Source organism: Macaca nemestrina, chromosome 9 (assembly GCF_043159975.1).
Source record: "Macaca nemestrina isolate mMacNem1 chromosome 9, mMacNem.hap1, whole genome shotgun sequence".
Classification (NCBI taxonomy): Eukaryota; Metazoa; Chordata; class Mammalia; order Primates; family Cercopithecidae; genus Macaca; species Macaca nemestrina.
In genome coordinates this window covers 7,434,457-7,455,781 of record NC_092133.1, presented here as the reverse complement: position 1 = coordinate 7,455,781, position 21,325 = coordinate 7,434,457, and the positions used below count along the sequence as shown (strand labels likewise).

The 21,325-nt window shown below is 42.6% G+C and overlaps 1 protein-coding gene across 3 annotated transcripts in view; it reads right to left on the bottom strand.

Moving 5' to 3' along the window:
- Positions 1-21,325, bottom strand: part of LOC105471414 (ADAM metallopeptidase domain 12) — a 398,606-nt gene that overhangs the window by 285,536 nt on the left and 91,745 nt on the right. For all 3 annotated transcript variants that reach the window (XR_011607578.1, XM_071068931.1, XM_071068932.1), the window contains exon 3: positions 1,794-1,867. Coding sequence is in view for 2 of the 3 variants with exons in the window: in XM_071068931.1 (XP_070925032.1) it covers positions 1,794-1,867 (74 nt within the window). In the remaining variant the exon portion in view is untranslated. The remainder of the gene's footprint in view (positions 1-1,793; positions 1,868-21,325) is intronic.

The window sequence follows — 21,325 nt, the reverse complement described above, 5'->3', positions numbered from 1 at the left end:
GAAAGAAAAGCAGCAAAGGCTTATCTATAAGAAAAAAAAAACCCATCTATATAATTCACCAGAATCTTAAACAGGATTGTGTTTGGTGGTAAAAGTACTTTTAAAAAAAAATTTAGGGTTATTTGTTCCTTTCCCACCTATAATGTTCAGTTTTCTTCACTGGGTATGTATATTATTTTCATAGTAAAAACAACTTATGGTTTTTATGAGGTCGATTTTTGCTTCTCTACCTGCAGTCGTAATGCTCCATAAAACATTCAGGATTAGCCTCCCCTCATACTGTGCACCACGTTTCTTCCAACAGTCTAACAATGGGAGCAGGTGCAATAAAGAACACTCCTAAATCCAGCTGCCCACCACAGAACCCTATGGAGAAAATGCATCACCACCAGAAGGCTTATATTCTTTTGATCTTTCAGGGAATGCCTAGCTTCTTCCACTGAGATATTTTCAAAACCATACCTAAAAATGTACAAAAATGTGTGCCCCTCGATATTCTTATATAAAGAAATAGAGTATGAAAATATGTACTTTGCTAAGGGAGATGGATCAAAAGCAATATACAGTTTTCTCTTCAGATTCCTGATTATATAATATATGTGCCTGAACCTCTATTTTAAGATCAAGTCACAAGAAAAGCTAAAAACACCTCATTTCTTGTTTCCAAAGCTTCTGATCCATTTAATGGTGAGCAGTAAGCATGTAAGAAAAAAATACAAAGAGGCAGGTTGCGGATCCCAGGGAGCAGGTAGTGTGATTTTATATACATTTTTATGTATTTTGGCATTAGATACTGAACATTCAGGCTGGCTGTTGATTGACTGTGTCTTTCATCTGACTTGCTTAAAACGCTCAACTCAAAGCACCAACACAAGTAAATGATCTGACTTGTTTAGAGGACGATATTGAGTCAGGTTCTGGGACTCCACGTCCCTGACAGAACTCATTTACTCTTGTTTCAGAAAAAATCAGCATCCTGCTGATGGGTGAGGAACAGGAACCAGTACTTTTGGAAGAGAGAAACTGCTATTTTGACCAAGCAGGACTTGGAAAATTGACTTCTGTCTTATTAGAAGAACTAATAAGTTCTTCTTTTATGGTACAAATGAAATAGAATATTAAGGAGTCCTTTAAATCTGAGGAATCTGTGGGGATAGCCAGGGTATAAAGAATAAGAAAATGAGTTGTTTTACTTATGGTTGGAGGCAGACAAAGTTTTCTGCTAGCAAGGCACACAAAATATATAATCGTATCCAAGTGGCCCAGAAGAAGCCATAATGCCACTTTCTGGAAATTTATATAATTTTTCCATAAAAGGACCAATTTTAAAAAATAAGAAGATGAAAGAAATAGTCCAAACCACTGGAGATAAGCTTTGAAAGATAAAATAAACTCTTGGTATTTCTCAGGGAGAAGATAATTTCTATCAGTTTGAAGCTGTTTCCCCTAATACAATCCAGGAGTTGTCAGAAGTCAATTAATTATGAAACTCTGTTATTTGAACAGTACAGGGATGCTTAAGTTAAATCTTTGAACAATCAGGCTCTGAAAAAAATACAACATCAGAACTATGAAAAAATAGTGTTGAGTTATAAAGTTCCTTTACAGAGTGATAAAATTATTTTTCCGTTAGATAATTTTTTAAAGTTAATTCTCGCCTCAAATCCAAATTTGGATTACAAATCCATGCATCTCGTTCTTGTTTTCTAAACCCCAGCATAAATCACAGAGCACTTTTCTGTCCATGGTGCCTTAACTTTCTCATATCAAGCAATAAACAAGAATTAACTTACTCATTTCTTTCCAGATTTATGATCAGTTCTTTGCTTTCCAGTTGTATTTGAATATTCAGCACTTCTGGATGATTCTGAAAGATAAACAAGAAAAGTCAGTTGAAAAACACTTGGCTTTGACTTGCAAATATCTGAATAAGACCCACAGGAGTAGTCAATTGAGGGAATAAATGATGCGGTCAACCTAAGAAAGAGCCAAATGCCATCACAACACAGCGTATAAACTAAGGTTTCTTGCAGCTTAAAAAGAGCAGTGAAGGCCAGACACTGGATGATTGCTTGAGTCCAGGAGTTTGAGACCAGCTTAGGTGGGCAACATAGTGAGACCCTGTCTCTACAAAAAAATAAAAATTTAAAAAAATCAGAATATTAGCCAGATGTGGTAGTTTGTGCCTGAGGTCCTAGCTACTTGGGTGACTGAGGCGAGAGGATCACTTGACCCCAGGAGTTCGGGCTGCAGTGAGCTATGGTCACGCTACTGCACTCCAGCCTGGGTGACAGAGTGAGACCCTGTCTCAAAAAAAGAAAACAAGCCTGTAATCCCAGCCCTTTGGGAGGCCGATGGGGTGGGGGTGGATCACCTGAGGTCAGAAGTTCAAGACCAGCACGGCCAATATGGTGAAACCCCATTTCTACTAAAAATACAAAAAATTAGCCTGATGCGGTGTCACACCCCTGTAATCCCAGCTACTCAGGAGGTTGAAGCAGGAGAATCGCTTGAACCTGGGAGGCGGAGGTTGTAGTGAGCCAAGATTGCACCACCGCACTCCAGCCTGGGCAACAAGAGCGAAACTTCGTCTCAAAAAAAAAAAAAAAAAAAAGAAAGAAAGAAAGAAAAAGAAGACAAGAGTGGAGGGAGACAGGCACCACAAACTCAACGAGACCTCATTTTTCCTGGTCAGCACCACATGAGTGCAGAACGTGGAGACTCAGTCTTGCTGAGACATGATCACCGCCACATTCAATTAGTGCTTCCTTCAGTTATGTTGACTTTGCCTTTGCTTTGTCAGTTATTTCAGTACTATGCTTGTATAAAAGCTAAGAGAATGAGAAGTTTAGACATAGTTTTCTAATATTTCATATTTGAAAGTCGGTCTTATAACTCCAGAGCTCAAAAGATCTTTTCACAGTATGTATAATGTTTCAGCTCTACCATGACTTAATTAACCACATGCCACTACACTTTAAGATGAAATGGTCTGTGGGTTCCAAATATCCAACATGAAAATAGTTAGTTAAAATGAAACAGAATTTAAAGAAAACCCACAACAACTGAAGGTCACGTGAGTTTTGGGAAAAAAGGCGAAACATGCCTTAACTAAGGCCATATAACTGGGTTAGAATCAGAAAGGCTGAAACATCGTTTGCTTTATTTTTAGGGCAGCCCTTTGCACATCTTCTTGTAGTCTTTCTGTGTCTCCCATGGTAGCCATTAGCTGTGTATGGCTATTTAAGTTAATTAAAATGAAATGAAATTTAAAAATTAGTTCACAGTCATACTGGGTACATTTCAAGAATCAATAACTCAGTGTGGCAGGTGGCCACCACTGTGGGACAGCACAGATATAAAAGCATTTCTATCACCATGGAATGTTCTATTGGACAGCTCTGAGTCGGTGACAAAGACCTAAAACTTACATCATCCAATTGCTTGCCTGAGGAATAGATTATTTTAAATTTCAGGGCCTTCAGGAGATAAAAATAGGTACAAACCCAAGGGTTTTTTCTTATGAGCTTCAAGGAGGTTCTTTCTCAATTTTCATTGAAGGATGACGTTATTTTATGTAGTTACTTAAACTTAAGAGTTAAATTGGTGAATTTCCAGATATGTGAAATTCTCACGTATGTTTTCTGGGTTTACACAGGCCTTGTTTTTGATGGATTTACTCTAGCAAAAGACTACAAAAACACACCGAATTTATATATTTTGATACTGTCTGGTGTTTATAAGAACTGTATGCGTTTCTGAGTGTTTACTCAAATTTGGAAATTAATCTTACTATTTGATCCTACATGCCAAGAAACATACACCATTTCTTTGTAGTGTAGGCCGTCAAAGTGTTCTTATGCCCTTACAGGTATTTGCTTTCGAGTCCATCACAGGGACTCTTGCATATTTACCTATACTTGCTGACACCCAGGCTGAACCATGAATGCTTCTATAATGTTCTCTCCAGGGTTTGCAATATGTACTCATTAATTATATGTGTGAAAAACAAGATTATTAATTATATTTACAAAATATTAGAACAAAACACGTTCTCAATATTCTGTCAAAATGTGCCCAAACACCATACGTATGTATACATGTGTGTGTATAACTACATGTTTCATATGTATGTATATATACATAACTTAGTTACTGTAGTTACAAATTGTCTTTGCCTAAGATATCAATGCACAGATCACATACCTTAAATGGAAACCCAGACAATTTTATATGTGAATAAAAATATATTATTTGCAACATCCCTTTTCCCCCAAAGAATTGAGGTAGTTTAAGCATTAACATTTGTAGTAATTCCATATAAAGTACTAGAAGTGTTATGAGAGTCCAGTGTCAACATCTTGCAGAAGAATATATTTTCCTTCAGGGAAGATCTTTATGTACATTAGTTGAGGTATGACTAGTAAAGGAGAAATCAATAGAGAGGAAGAACAGACAGCTATTTTAATTTAAGACCACTAATTGCCTTAGACTTCTTAAAAGCATGTATTCATTCCATTTTCTTTTGATTGTTACCTATTGGAGATGATGGAGTAGTACTGGTAACATATGGCATTCCTTTTCTTAAAAATGATATATTGATTACTCTAATGGAACTGTGTCTTTTATTGAATGCTTAAAGAAATGCACTTGCTGAATAAATCAATTAAATGCTAATCAACGGGCCAGAAATGTTTTGGCAGTAATTGTTGTTCTATTTTTTTTTAAGTGGGAAAGTACATCCAAGAGTATATAAAATGTGTAAGTACAATTTGGAAAACAACAGTAAAATAAACACCAGGGCACCTACTACCCAACTGAAAAAGAGACTATTTATATAATCTTAGAAGCCTCCTGTACTAGTTTGGTGGGGCTGTCATACCAGAGACCGTGTGGCTTTAACAACAGAAGTTTATCTTCTTATAGCTTTGGACCTAGATGTCCAAGATGAAGGCATTGGCAGGTTTGGTTTCTTCTGAGGCCTCTTTCCTTAGCTTTGAGACAGTTGCCTTCTTACTGTGTCCACAGATGGCCTTTTGTATGTCTGTGTCCTGATCTCTTCTTATAAGGACACCAGCCATATCAGATTAGGGGCCACACATATGACCTCATTTTACTTTAATTGCCTTTTTAAAGGGTCTTTCTCCAAATACAGTCACATTCTAAGGTGCTGGGATTAGGATATCAATATAGGAATTTGCTGGGGGGAAGGGAGGGGCAATTCATCTCATACACCTCCTCATGCTAAATTCATTATTACATTTCCCTTATTCGCAATCAGAGGTAACCATTATGCTGAAGTTTCTATTAATCATTATCTTGATTTCTTCTACAGTTTTATTTCTAATGTACATATTCCTAAGCAATACACTGTTTAGTTTTGCCCAGTTTTGAACCTTATAAAAATGGCCTCATACTTTGTCCATTCTTCTATGACTGGACTGGTTTCTTTTACTTAATCTCATATCTGTTAGATTTATACATATGGTTGTTTATAGCTGTAGTTCATATATTTTCATTGCTATATAGTATTCTATTGTAAAAACAATGTGTAAGTCCTTTCTCCTACAGGTGGACTTTGGCGTTCTTTCTGTCCACCCCTCTTTTTGCTCTTACAACGCTGTTATGCATGTTCTTGTGTACATGTCCCCTACTACAGCAGTCGCCAACATTTTTGGCACCAGGGGCCAATTTTGTGGAAGACAATTTTTCCAGGGAACTGGGGCTGGGGGTGGGGGATGGTTTCGGGATGATTCAAACACATTATTATTACTTACTGTGTACTTTATTTCTATTGCCATTACATTGTAATATATAGTGAAACACAACTCACTATAATGTAGCATCAGTGAGAGCCCTGAGATTATTTTTCTGCAACGAGATGGTTCCATTTGGGGGAGATGGAAGACAGTGACAGATCATCAGGCATTAGATTCTCATAAGGAACCCTCAACCTAGATCCCTCACATACACAGTTCACAACAGGGTTTGTGTTCCTATGAGAACCCAGTGCCTCTGCTAATCTGACGGGAGGCGGAGCTCAGGCAGTGATGCGAGCGGTGGGGAGCGGCTGTAAATACATATGTAGCTTCTCCGCCTGCAGCTCACCTCACCTCCTGCTGTGTGGCTGGGTTCCTAGGCTACAGGGGTTGAAGACCCCTGCCTTGCTGGACAGATATGAGTTTCCCTGGCTAATCTGGGATGGAAACTCTGGGTGGTGTAGTTTGCACATGTTTGACTTTACCAGGGATCTTTAAATTGTTTTCCAAAGTACAAATGGGTTATAAATGTTTCCCTCATTCCATAGCCTCATGAATATCTGGCAAAAATTTAAAAAGGCAGGCAGCCCCAGGCTGCTGACTGTGCAACTGCAGCTCACCGGGGTTTGCCTTTATGCCTCCCTCCTCAGTAGCGAGACAGAGCACCTTTGCTTATGTTTACGGAACATTTGATTTTCTTCTCCGGTGAAATACTTGCTCATGTTTTCTGACCATTTTCTTTCCTGCTTTCTTCCTCCTCCCTTTCTCTTGTCATTTTGAATCTGTAGATGCTTTTCTCTGTTCAATGAGTGACAAATACCTTCTCCCAGTTTGAGTTTTGTCTTTTCATCCTCTTGAATGTGTTCTCATGAACAGAATGCCTTAATTTTAATAAAATCCTTCATGGTTTAAAGTCTTTGTGCCTCATTTGAGAAATCCTTCCCTACTCCAGGATCAAAGAGCAGACTGCGTTATCTTCTAAATGTTTCATAATTTTGCCTTTCACATTTAAGTCCCATCCAGACTTGATTCTTGTGTCTAGTACACAGTAGGAGTCCAACTCTACTTTAGAGAAAATGTGATTAACCAACTGTTCCAGCACCATTTGTTAAAAGTCCTTCCTGACTGGGCACGGTGGCTCATTCCTGTAATCCCAGCACTTTGGGAGGCCGATGTTGGGGGGATCACCTGAGGTCCGGCCTTCGAGACCAGCCTGGCCAATATGGTGAAACCCTGTCTCCACTAAAAATACAAAAATTAGCTGGGTATGGTGGTGTGCTCCTGCAATCCCAGCTACTCGGGAGGCTGAGGCAGGAGAATCAATTGAATCTGGGAGGCGGAGATTGCAGTGAGCTGAGATCGCATCACTGCATTCCAGCGTGGGTGATAGAGCAAGACTCCATCTCAAACAAACAAACCAACCAACCAACCAACAAACAAAAAAAACCTATCCTTCCCCTGTATCTGTAGCAGCATGTAGAGAGCCACTTCTGAGCTAATGCCATGTGTCTCATTGTCTGTCCATGCACCAATGCCACCCTGGGTTAATTACTACAGCTTTACTCTGAGTCCTGATGTTTGGCAAGGTGAGTCTTCTCACCTCCACTATCTCAGCACCCTAGGATTGCTCCACTGTCTTCTGTTTCTATCTCTTTTTAATAAAAATGAGGCCTCACTATGTTACCCAGGCTGGTCTCAAACTCCTATCCTCAAGAAATCCTCCTGCCTCAGCCTCTCAAGTAGCTGGGACTACAGGCTCGAACCATCACGGATGACTTGGTTTCCATTCTTGTTGCTGAGAAGTCAGTCCTCAGCCTCCTTGGACAGGTGACCCATCTCTTCTCTCCAGCTGCTTTTGTGACCTTTTCTCTTCCATGTTTGGCAGTGTGACCATTGTATCTCTGGGTGTGAATTTTATTTGTTCATTTTGATTTGTCCTCCTTGGAGAAAGGATGCTCTCTTACTCTCTTCATTGGGGTTTTTTTATTTCTTATTCACCCATACACACTTGTCTGTCTTCTGCAGCATTCGGGGCTCAATGGCAGACTGGAAAAAGTAGGTAGGGTTAAGGGTGTGACCCAAGACTGGAGACTGTGCAGGCCGAGAGTGGCCGAAGGCCAGGGGAGAATACAGGCTGGAGGGGAGGGAGCCAGCAGGTACGAGGAGCTGGTAGGTGTTGGCCAAGAAAGGGTTACAGACTGAGAGACTGGACAGAGGTCTCTGGATGGACATTCCGGAGAGAAAGGGACTACTTCCTATGGGATGCTGGGCAGGACAGAAGGAAAGGGTTCTGCAGCAAGGGAAGCATCATAATTTGGAGGTAAGTTCTCCTCAACAAAGGTGACAAAAAAAGTCATGGCATTGTTCAACAGCTTCCTGTTTCCTCCAAAGTCATAAGAAAATATCTTTTTAAGTTTGAAAGTTCAAGTGAATCGATTTATTTTTATCTACTGCACTGCCTCTTAGACCATAAGGCACTGACATTTACTGATATCCCTACTTACCTGTATGCATGCATGCAAGTGCATGAACACGTGCTTTTGTGTGTAACTGTATTATAGGACCTGGGCTGATGTCCCAGTTTATTATAGAATTTTTTCATGAAATAGCTCTTGCTATTTGTACTTACACTTCACTCCTAATTCCATCCAGGAGTGAGATCTAAGTTCCCTCATTAGGGCATGAAGGCTGGGAGATAAACCCCAAGACTGATACTGCATATACCCCAAATCCCTCTTTCCTCCTAGGAGAGAAGCCTTGTCATTGGGAAAAACTTATCAGACACTCTACCCTCAGTGCACATGCACTCGCAGGAGGCATGTGCCTTCCTCACAGAAAGGCTTTTTTGGCAGACTCCCCCTGAGACGGCGAGCCCAGGCAAATCTGCAAAGACGGGTGCAGTCAGGACCCAGCGGCCCACCTCTAGGGCCCTCAGGTGCCTGTGTTCTCTCAGAAGTTTCCCACAATGCACTTGGCCAGGGCACCCCAGTGAACTGGCCGTACAAACAGATGTGCAAAAAGTGATGATTGATTGATTGGCTGATTAGATTGATATCCCTTTTCTTTTTTTTTGGTGCTATCCATGTTGTGCTACCCTTCTTTAATGTGTGCCATTGGAGGCTGATCCAAACTTGACTTTAAATCATTTTGCCCATGATGAACACAAAATACCTGGAGTCCATAAATGTAGCTTTGCATGGTTATAGGGTGCTCATTATTTTCCCTGAATGACGGGATGTCGTACAGCATCAGCTCCTTGGTATTTTTCTCTCTTTAGAGAATAAGAAATTTTCAACAGCTTAGAAAAATCTGCCCTGATTCTGAGGGTGAATTAATGTGGCAGTGGAACGGCAGCAGGTCTGGCGGGGGCAGGTGGGAATTACCATCCAAAAAGTAAGATTCGGGGTCAATGGCCAAGTCCACTCCCATCACAACTCTGAGGTTATCCTTCCAAAGACCACGGTCAGCCAGAGCCAAAGTCATTCATCTCAACCATCAATACTGGAAGCTCAGAGGGATCTAATTTTTCAAGCAGAACAACAAAATTAAAATATTGCATTCAAGGGAACTCTAAAATAACTAGATCCCTCTCCGGCACTAAATAAATGCTTCAGGCTGCAGCCCTGGCATTCATGGGGCACGAGGGAGTCATTTATTGCTATGAATATTTAGAGGCAATCTTGATTACCACTTTAATATTAGTGTGCTAGTTCCACAGCCTGGAAGATATGCGAACTGTGGAATTTAGAGAGGAAAAAATTGAATTAACTGCAGTATAACACAGTCAGGAATTAAGGCACTGCAGCATTATAATGGGGTGTCCCTGGATTGGGGCCTGTTTGTTATTACAAAAATAATGATAATGTTTATTCATGAGTTATTGACAATTATTCTGATGGATAATTAACCTTAGCAAACAACCTGTTAAAATGTAGCGGATGGCATGTATTATCCTTAGGTTTATAATGCAGTTGGAAGTTGTTTGTGTGTTAGAATGTTGGATTATTTTTAGCACAGGATCTTCTCACTGTGTTTCTGTCGCATGATAGAGTCTCAGTTTTTCAGTTCGCTTCTCCCTCCCTGCAGGAAAAGGCACAATCACATCACCTTTGGTCCTTGTGATGCTCTTAGCTCAAGTTCTTTGTCCCATTGCTACTGGTATGATTGCTAATCCTCAAGTTTGTAGCAAACATTTTAGATTTTCATTTTAGATTACTTTAGCTATAGCCAGAGCATCTTAAAGCCTTATTTATTCACTGAAATACTTCTGGTCTGCTTCTGTGCATCTGAACACTATAGAACGACACAGTCCACCAGGCGCGTGCATCTGTCTGAGGACAATGGCCAATTCTGAAGCAGACGACATTACTCTGTTTCTTTCTGGAGCTTACGGTTGGGTTGGAAGAGGGAAGTGACAACATGACTTATCAGAAAGCAACCTGGAAAACACGATGACATGGATTTCTCAAACTTAACACAGCTAAAATTCAGCTTTTATTTGAGCATCTCCCTCCGTCACCCTGATCCACGACAGAGGGGAGGTTGGAGAAAATCCACTCTAGCTTTCCTCCAGAATTCCCGAGCTTAGCGATGCCCTTTCTTAAAACCCTTCAATGGTGACCTGATGCACTTAGAACAAAACTGCAGCCTTCACGCTGCAAAGGCTCTGGCATCTGCTCACCTGGCAGCTCACTTGGAGGTCATCACTCGCTTGCTCCCAAAGCTTCTGGGTCCCTGTGGCTGCTGACTCTCTGCCAAAGCATCTTCCCTGGGCCCTCTGTGTGGCTTCACCTCCAGGCACTGGCCTGGACATCACCGCCTCAGAGAAGCCCTGGTGGCCTCCTAAGGGGGCTCTTGGTTCTCACACACCCCGTTCTGTCTCTTCCTAGCAAAGTTTCTCATTTGTGATGATTTGTTGGTTTTCTTTTACTTGTTTACAGTCTATCTCCCTTGGTACAATAGAAACTTCCCGAGGACAAAGAATTTGTCAGCGTGCTCCACGTTACAGTCCCCACACCTGGAGCAGGGCCACCGAGATGCCTCTGTAGGATGAAGGGTACAGGCAGGAGGAGCCGGGGATGCAGGAGGAACACTAACTGGAGGGTGGAGAGGAGACTCCAAAGCTACAAAGGTCCCCTAAGGAGGTATAACAGGGACCTCCAGACCCTCCTCGCCTGTCACACACTGTCACAAGCAGAGGGCCCTCTGACCTGTGGGCTGCCTGCTTGTCTCACCCTAGGAGGCCAACGTCGCCTGTGGGACACAAGTGGCTGTACAAGGATCCCTGTACAAGGAGCAGAGAAACCCTGGTCTTTGAAAATGGACTTGCATTCTGTTCTTCTGAGGAGAGTAGGCAGGGCTTGGCCTGTGAGCTGAATTTTTTACATTTGTACTTGGGACTATACAAACGACCAACGAAGGCATGTTCCCAAGCTGGGCTCCATGTTCCCAGGCTGGGCTCCATGTTCCCGGGCTGGGCCCCATGTTCCCGGGCTGGGCTCCATGTTCCCAGGCTGGGCTCCAGCACCCTCAGCTCCCCGGAGAGGATTCCACATCCTCCTGCTCAGTCTCTTTGGATCTCCATGATAAAAAAAATCCAAAATAGGACAGACAGGGTGGGGCGGCAGCAGCAGGAGGAGCAGCAGCAGCAGGACTTTTGATAAAATCTGAATCAATACAAAATACAAGGTAAAGAGTGGAGGTGGGTGTGGTGACATGATGGTCTGGAGATAGGACCATGTGGTGATGTGGTGGCCTCAGGGACAGAACAGTGTGGTGACGTGGTGGCCCTAGGGACAGGAGCATGTGGTGACATGGTGGCCCCTAGGACAGGATCATGCAGTGACGTGGTGGCCTTAGGGACAGGACCGTGTGGTGACATAGTGACCCAGGGACAGGACTATGTGCTGATACAGTGACTCTAAGGACCTGACCACATGGTGACATGGTGGCCCTGGGACAGGAAAGTGGTGACATAGTGGCCCAGGGGAAAGGATCATGGGGTAATATAGTTACCCCTAAGGACATGACCACAGGGTGACACGATGGCCTGGACACAGGACCGCATGATGACATGGTAGCCCTGAGGATAGGACCACATGGTCACACGATGGCTTGGGGATGGGACCCAAGGAATAAGATTGTGTGGTATAGTGACATATAGTGACATATAGTGACATGGTGACCCAGGAATAAGATTGTGTGGTGACATCATGGCTAGAGAAAAGGACCATGTGGTGACTCGGTGGCCCAGGGACAGGACCATGTGGTGATACAATGGCTTGGGGACAGGACCATGTGGTGACTTGGTGCCCAGGGGCTGGACTGTGTGTTGACATCATGTTGCTGAAGTCAGCCTCTGACCAGGCCCCAGCTGACACTAACCCCCGCCAGGCTGTGGGACCACCTCCTCGGACCTCTGCTGCCCTGTGCCCTCTCCTGCTTCCAGGCATCTCTGCCAGCACCTGGCTGCCTGCTAAGGACCATCAGATGCCAAGGCGGGGAGGCAGAAGGCCAAGGCCAGGATGAGTCTTTCCTGTCAGCCACACACCTCCTGGGCTCATAAGGACCACTGGCAGCCCCAGTGCCAAGTGCCTGGCATCCACATCCATGGGTACCAGCCCCTTGCAACATTCAGTGTCAATGCCAGCTGCACTGGAAAGCAGGCCTGATGAGGAGGTGTGCTTGTCATGGGAAAAAGGCCTAGGCTGGGTTCCAAGACCCAGTTCATTACAGCATCCTCAGACCGCCCAGAAGGAGGTCTTGGAGCACCCTGATCAATTTCTAGGAGCATCTTTAGTTGAAAGTTTATGGAGATGCAGAAATTCCTCCTCTTTTGACTGCAAAGGAACAATGATTTTAAGCAACAAAGAACTATTTCATTTTGGAAATGTAGCATTTTTCCATTTAAGAGGCTATAGTAGGAGGGGCCTCAGGCTAGAAGGCTATGGTCAGATGGCAGCTGTGGGCCATGGACTGCGGGCCAGTCTTTTAACTCTGCTGGGCCTCAGTTTTCTTACTAGGAAAATGGGATAACAACACTTTTCCTGTCTATCATTGTGGTCATTGAAGTGACAGCCCCCTAAGATGTGCTAAGCCTTGGAATGTATACATATGTTACCTTACTCAGTGAAAGGGACTGTGAAGACGCAGTTAAGGTTAAGGACAGGGACTTCACCATGGATTATTCAGATGGGCCCAATGTAATCACAAGGGTTCCTGAAGGCAGAGAATCTTTCATGACTGGGGTCAGAAAGATGCGACAAGAGGGCATGACCCACCATGCTTACTCTGAAGGTGACGTAAGCGAGCCATGAGCCAAGGAACCTGTTGTCTCCAGAAGCTGGGAACCGCCCTCAACCACCAGCAAGAAAACAGGAAGCATGTTCCTAAAACCACATAGAAGTGAATTCCGCCAGTGCATCAAGGAGCAGGAAATGGGTTCTCCCCCAGAGCCTCTACCAAGAAGGAAGTCCTGTGGACACTTTGATTTTAACCTGGTGAGATTTGAAGCAGAGAATCCAGCCATGCCCACTGGGTTTCTGACCTTGAGATTGTGACTGTGAGATAATAAATGGGTGTCATTTTAAGCCACTTAAACTGGTGTGATTTGTTATAGTAGCACTAGACAACTGACATAATTAGGATGATCGCTATGAGATTCAAATGGTAAAAAGGCTGTTTGGAAACCATCATGCATGACAAAATGAAAATGCATGCTTATTACAGAAATCCAATCACAAATCAAACTGCTACTGCACAGCATGACAGTGACAAGATACCATTTCACTTATTATTGATTGCTATTTTCCCAAATTGCACCCTTTTTATGCTTTTTATAGTTAGATCAAAATGGGCATAATAAATGACATTTTAAAAAATTTTCAAAAAGGAATATTATACATTTATTAACTGAGGGCCTATTTATGAGCCAGGCACTGGTCCAGTCCTGGGTTGATAGCTGAAAGCAGGTTAGCTTTCACCCTTCTTCTATATGGGAAGAGGCTCTTATGTAATATGTGTATGACCAATCATAGAAGGGGATAGAAGGTACTAGAAGACCTGTGAGACGCAGCACAAAATATGTGAATGTACTTCATTTTGGTGTAGAATGTTTTAAGGTAATACTTTCTAAGATACGCTTACTGATATAACCAGGGATATTAAAATATTATAAAAGCACAGAACATTGGTTTTGGAGTGGCCTATGTGCCTTCTAAGACACAGCCAGTGGTAGAACAACATGCACTGTGTTTATTAACCAGAAAGCTTGCTTCCCATTCAAAGTTCCTTTATCTAACTAATTTGATATCTGGAAACATTCATGTACCATTTTCCTACAACACCATTTCAAAACTGTCAGTCAGGGGAAGTTAGCTTAAGTTGCTAGTTTGTTTGCATGCAAGCTGTCTTCCAGAAAAATACCCCATTCATATGTTGAGTAAAAGCCATTTATAAAGCATCACTGTAATGTCTTTCAAATAAACATCAGCAGAATATACTAAGCCCTTTAAAGAGTAATCCTGCTATCGATCACAGAGGCACCGCGAGTCACTACGTACTAAGTGAGGCCGAATGCAAACAAGTTTTTCTATTACAAACAGAATTACAGCTAATTGCTAACTTTTTATAAAACACATTCAAATTGCACCATGAAAACGCACGCTGTAAGCCTCACAAAGATCCTGCAAAGAGAATTCTCACTTCGTGGCTGCATACAAAAATTGAAGTAAGACTGTCACCTGCTCTTCCCTTTGCTTACCTGCCTGGCTGTATCTTGGGGTATTCACGAGAGCCTCAGCATCAGGAGGGAGATGGCATGGGAGGAATGGGACAGAGGTGGACGCTGAGGCTGGAGGAGAAGCTCCACTGGAGTTGGGAGATGGAGCCAGAAATCCCAGGGCTCGGGGGTGATGGATGCAGCTCTGAGACTGAGGACTCAAGGCAAAAGCAGATGAAGGACTTGAGAAGGACTCTGGGTCATCTGGCTGTTTGGCTCCTTGGAGCCACCGGGTGAACCAGACCATCACTTCACCAGGCTTGCAGGACTTTGCAACCTTTACGGGTATGACTTTCCATCTCAACCCAGTCTGGTTCTGGGACAGAGAGATCCTCAATCTGTATACTTAGCTGATGAAAATTGGGGTTCAACTTTTTTTTTCCTGTTAAAACATTAGAAAAATCAGCCAGTCATGAAGCCCAGGCATACTTATGAAAAACTTGGTCCTCTATGTAGAAGATGCTCGATTCCAAATCTCCAGCTCTGACTGCTCTCTTGAGCCCAGCACAAGCGTTGCAAATGCCCCTCAAGCCACAATCAGCAGATCTCTCCCTGGCAACTCAAAGGCTATGGTGTTGAAAACTCACCAGCTCATTTCATATTTCTCCCATCTCCCCCAAGTGCATTCCTCATCTTGTGACCCCTTCCTTTTCCTATTGTCATCATCATCCTTTTGGCCCACACTGGTACCCTCTTCTGACTCTCTTTTTCCTCTCGGTTCCAATGTTGAATTAGTGACTGAGTTTTGCAATTCCTTCTCTGGAGTATCTCCACAATTCCCTCTATTCCTGCCACATGGCCCTCATTCCAGCTCTCCCCTGGCTACTCTTTCATCAGCCAGTCCTACATTTTGTTCCCCGAGCTGTTTTATTAATGCAGGGCTCAAATAATACTTCTGCCCTTCATATATAAAGCCAAGGTTGGGTATAAAGCCAAGGTTCCTGAGCATCCCAGACTCCCTGACCTGCCTCCTCCCCTTCCATCACATCCAGTGCTCTAGAGCAGGGTTGATGCACATTTTCTGTAATGGAACAGATAATAAATACATTAAGCTTTGTTAGCCATGCAGTCCCTGTCGTGACCACTTAACTCCACCACTGCAGTGCAAAAGCAGTCATAGACCACATGAATGAATGTGGCTGTGTTCCAATCAAACTTTACTTATGTACACCAAAATTTGAATTTCACATCATTTTATGTGTTATGAAATATTCTTTTGATTTTCTTCTCCAGCCATTTAGAAAAGTAAAAAAAAAATAAAAATAAAAAATATCAAACACGGGCAAGCATCAAAATCACGCGGAGTGCTTATTACAACAGAGCTCATCACGCCCACCTCAAGCTTCCAATTCAGATGATCTGGGTGGGGCCCAAGCATTTGCATTTCTAGCAAGTTCCCAGGTGATGCTGATGCTGCTGGTCTGGGGACCACATTGCAGAATCATATGCCTGACCAAATTTCACAGGCCAGCAACCCACAAGGCTCCTTCAGCCTGTAGCTGTCACTGGCATGGCCCCAAAGTATGCGCCATCCAGTGCTGTCGATTTAATTAAGTTGCTAACATCTAAGTGTCAGGAGAATTCTCAGACAAATCTGGATGTGCAGATTCTGGGAGGGGAGACATATCAGGAAAAAAATGGCAACCCTGGGTTTCTACTTCCATGGTAACAGTTGGCCAAAACTAACTAGAAGCCACCAATTCTCCCAGCTGCACCTGCCCTATGGGATGCACATACAGAGCCCAAGGGGCAAACCTTACCTGTCATCTTATGTCTGGCTAGCTACACTGGTTTGTATCCCTGGCCTGGCCCCTACAGGTATTGAGTTCAAAATCCCTGGCCTCAAGTCAAAAGGATGATGATGTGGGATACACATGAAACAAGTGAATGAGCACCCCATTTATTTTTATTTTTATTTATTTATTTATTTTTTGAGATGGAGTCTCGCTCTTTACTCAGACTGGAGTGCAGTGGTGCGATCTTGGCTCACTGCAACCTCCGCCTCCCAAGTTCAAGTGATTCTCCTGCCTCAGCCTCCAGAGTAGCTGGGATTACAGGTGTGTGTCACCACGCCCGGCCAACTTTTGTTGTTTTTTAGTAGAGACAGGGTTGCACCATGTTGGCCAAAATGGTTTTGAACTCCTGACCTCAGGTGACCTGCCCACCTCAGCCTCCCATTTCTTCTTTTGCCTTTCCTTCTATTTCCTAAAGTACTCCCCATCTTCCATAAGTCCCCTTCAGATGCCCTGGCCTTTAAAACTCTCCACGAAGGCTCAGGAAGAGCTCTTCTCTCCAGTCTCTGTTCTTCTAACTATACTGCCATATTTTACCTGAAATGTGGTTATTTCTGTTTACTCACAAACACTGCCCAGTCACTAGGCTTCAAGTTTCTTGAGGCCTCAGCCAACTTTGAAAACCTATCAATGTACGTCAGGCATTACTTCTTTGTATATAGAAAGTATGAAATCAATGCCTTTTTGAATTAACTGTATCAATGCCTCATAAAATGTGCTCATGCCTTCATCAAATGCTTACAGGGCAGAATCTGACATTGTGCTAACTACAGGCTGTCCACTCTGATGTCAATCTCGATTTTTGCTACAAAGTCAAAGTCATCATTACACGGAATAAATGAATATAATAGAATTTTGGCTGTTGATTCTTTGGCAAAGTACTTAAATTCACCCTTAACACAGACGAATTTCAGACCAAAATAGAAAATGTAGTCCTTGCTGAGGATGAGGCTAGAGTGATCACAAGTGTGTGATCAGCAAAACCTTAGCGTATTTTCAGCCTTCCTGGATTGTCCCATCCGAAACCAAACCACAGGAGTGAAAATGTCACAGCATTTAAGAGGTCACTGTGGAAACTGCAGGATTTCTCCCGCGACAGTCTCGGCTATTCAGGTTTCCTCCCTGTTCTGCTAGGAAGAGGAAAGGGTTGCTCCATTCCTAAGAATGACCTGACTTAAATGATAAAAAACTGGGTAATCAACTTACTTGGACTATAAAACTAATGTTGACTTGAAAAAAAGGAAAACAGAGGAAGAGTCAAGACAGCTAACAGACGTAGCACGTGGGTGTGAATAACTTACAACTGACCAACATTATTTACAACCAGTAAGAACCAAAATTCCACTATTTTCTAGAGATATCATATCATACAGAGATTCCTGAACTCCTACAGAAAAATATTTTATTTGTAATGATTTCAGAAAAATAGTTCAGAAAATATTTCTGATGCATTACTAGCTAGGAGATATTTTGTATACACAAAATTGTGTGTAGATGTGCCTGTGTGTGTGCGCATGTATGTGTGTCTGTGTGTATTCTCCTCAAGTATATGGCAGGTTCTTACCTAAAATTGCACTGGAATAAGGAAGTCCAAAAACTGTTACATGATCATCAAGCATAAATGAAAGGTTTCCTTTCTAATTCTTTACAAATGGAAAATCCAGCCTCAGTGGAAAATAGAAGGAAGTGGTCAATTAAACCCATCAGAGCTTCACAGGAAACTAAAACTCTTTTTTTAAAAAAATATAACCTCCTCTCCCTCTCCCCCCCAAAATTAGAATCACATAGATCTGGGGTCAAATCTAAGCTCCATCACTTACCAGCTGTGTGATGCTTTGGTCATTGTTAGCCTTTCTGAGTCCAGTGTAAGTACAGTGTAATATGCCAGGTGGGAGGACTAAATGATGTAGTTTCTATCATGACTTGGACAGGAATGGCACATAAGAAGCACTTCATGTGACCGACAGTAAGGATCACATCACACTGCCATTTGTACTGGTCATACCTCTGCTCCTTTTGTCTAAGAATATATTTTTGCCCTGCAATCCAGGAAAACACTACTGTTCTTACAATTGAATTTTCATTTTGTTGCAAACCATAACATCTTACCACACACACACACACACACACACACACACACACACACACACACACACACATTTATCTCTGTTCTCCCATTGGAAGTGAGAAAAAGAATCACTCATGAGAATTTCATCCAAACTGACAATCATAGTTACCTGAATAAGAAAAGTTAATAAATCCCTTCTCAATAACTCTGAGGCACTCTATCCTTCACCATGAAAACCATGCATACTCTTTTGCCCCCAATATGCCTGGACTTTTTGGGGTCCTATTGCTAGCTGTTAATAAAGAAAAACAAAATAAAACAAAATTATGAAATGTAAAGTAGACAGAAGGCGAGCCCATCTTTCTTCCTCTGATGATCAAAGCTAAAAATGAACCACTGTCATAAAGTATTGAACAACAGAAACACACACACACACACACACATACACACACAGCCCCATGGGTAAATCAGGGAATCAGGCATCTGCCCTCTGCTACAACCAATTCCAAGTTCTGGCAGGAACAGTCCACGAAGGGCAGTAAATGGAGAGAAGAGCAGGCTCATGTCCATCCCTGTGCATGGGGACCAACAGGAAATGTGCACCAAAACATTTTTAAAATGAAATATTTGGTAGGTAACTGCCTGTTCCTTATTTTTATTTTGAGATGTTCTATTGCCCAGGCCTGGAGTATAGTGGTACAATCATGGCTTACTGCCACCTTGAACATCTGGGCTCAAGCAATCCTCCCACCTCAGTTTCCTGAGTAGCTGGGACTACAGGGACATGCCACCACGCCTGACTAATTTTTTAGTAGAGACAAGGTCTTGCTATATTGCTCAGGCTGGTCTTGAACTTCTGGCTTCAAGCGATCCTCCCCGTTCAGCCTCCCAAAGCACTAGGATTACAGGTGTGAGCCACCATGCCCAGCTTTTAAATATTTTTAAACGTAGTCGAGAAGAACTACCTTTTCAAAGTCATGCAAATTCATTTCTTCCCCCAAACACATCTTTTGTGAGGGACACACACCGCTGTTCCCTCAGCTGCTTTCCCTGCCACATGGTTACAGACCAGCCTCTTTCTATATTCTGCTCTGGAAGCATGCCACAGACTTCTTAAAATGTAACCATGGTTGGAGTATTTCAGATATGAGCCACCTAATTTAGCGTTCACTGAGACCCCATGTTTCCATATCTGTACCTTCAAGGTCTACAAATCCAGTCCAGGAGTGTGTTTGCTTGTCATCTAAAATGACCCCTCATTCTTTTTAATATGAACAGCTATTATACCAGGTTTCCCTATCCTGAATCTGCTTAGCTAGTTTTTTGTTGGTTGTTTGTTTTAACTGCAGCCCTTTTCATTTCACCTAACAACTTATCCTATGAATTTTGACACACAGTTCCAACCTATTGAGGACTTTTAAAGCTGGGAGTCCTTCAGCCAAGCTGGTAGCCGCCCGGGGCTGTGCTAGGCTTATTAAAGCATGAGATGCTGGTGTTGGTGAGATGTCAAGAAATGGGCGCTCCCATGCACAGCTGGTAAAAGTGTAAATTGGTGCCACTTTCCATAAGGCAGTCTGGAAACAGGTTTCCTACTCCTTAAAAATGTGCATAGCTTTGATTCAACAATTCCACTTCTAAGAAATCATCTAAAGGAACTAACTAGAAAAGTATGCACAGATATAAGCAGAAAGACATTTAGCATAATTCACAGTGAAGTCAGAAAACACCTCTTCTATGTCCACATCAGGGGAATGGTTAAAAACAAAAAACAAAAAACAAAAACAAAAAAACCATAAAATTTAAAATGCCACGCTTCAAATGTTCAAGAAATTGAAAAACAGAAATTTCAGCAGAGAACTAGAGCCCCATGGAAATTCTAAAAACTGGAAAATACAACTCAATGAGTAGGTTCAATGGCATTTTAAACACAGCTAAAGGAAGAAATTGTACAGTGAAAAATCGGTCTGAAGAAAATATTCAGGACAAAAGCCTAAAGAGATAAAAGGCTGGAAAATTCAGAAAAAAGCTTCAGAGATATATGGGACATGGTGAAAGGTATATGTAATTAGAGACCCAGCACTTTGGGAGGCTAAGGCAGGAGGATCACCTGAGGACAGCAGTTCGAGACCAGGCTGGGCAACATAGTGAAAACCCATCTCCACAAGAAATTTAAAAATATATATTAGCCAGGCATGGTGGCATGTGTCTGTAGTCTCGGCTACTCAGGGGGTTGAAGTCAGGAGGATCACTTGAGCTCAAGAGTTTAAGGCTGCAGTGAGCTAGAAATGTGCCACTGCACTCCAGCCTGGGTGAGGGAGCGAGGCCCTGTCTCAGGAATGAAAAACAACAAAACAACATGGGAACCTCATGATGTGATATTCCGCAGTCATTAAGCTGATGGTACACAAATGGAGGGGTTTTGCTTCTGGTAATGACAGTTTGAGTCATTTAGACCTAACTTCCCACCAAAAACAACTAGAAAAGCTGGGGAAAATATACAAAAATGATATTTGAAAGCAATGTAGCATTTCCAAAGTAATAAAGTATTGTGGGACCATGACCTAGATGGAGAAGAAAACAGAAGGTATGATCCCAGAATGGGGAGGTAACTGTCCCACTCAAGGAATCTACAGCCATTAGGAGAGGCAGCTGAGAGGCCAAAAAACCTCACCAGAACTTCCCACAGACTCACAGGGCAAGGAAGACAAAACCAAGAGATGAGGGCCTGCGAAGAGGCAGTATTGATAACTCCTGATTCCAGGGTTTGGGTTGGGATCTCAAAATGCTATACCCAAGGAGAGAGGGTGAATGAGAAGTATATCAGTCTTCACAAAGACTGAGACCAGTTCAGTCGCTGATCACAAGTGCCCCTAGCTTAGGCACCAACTAGATGACATCATCTAGTAGCTCTATTTGTCTTTAAGCT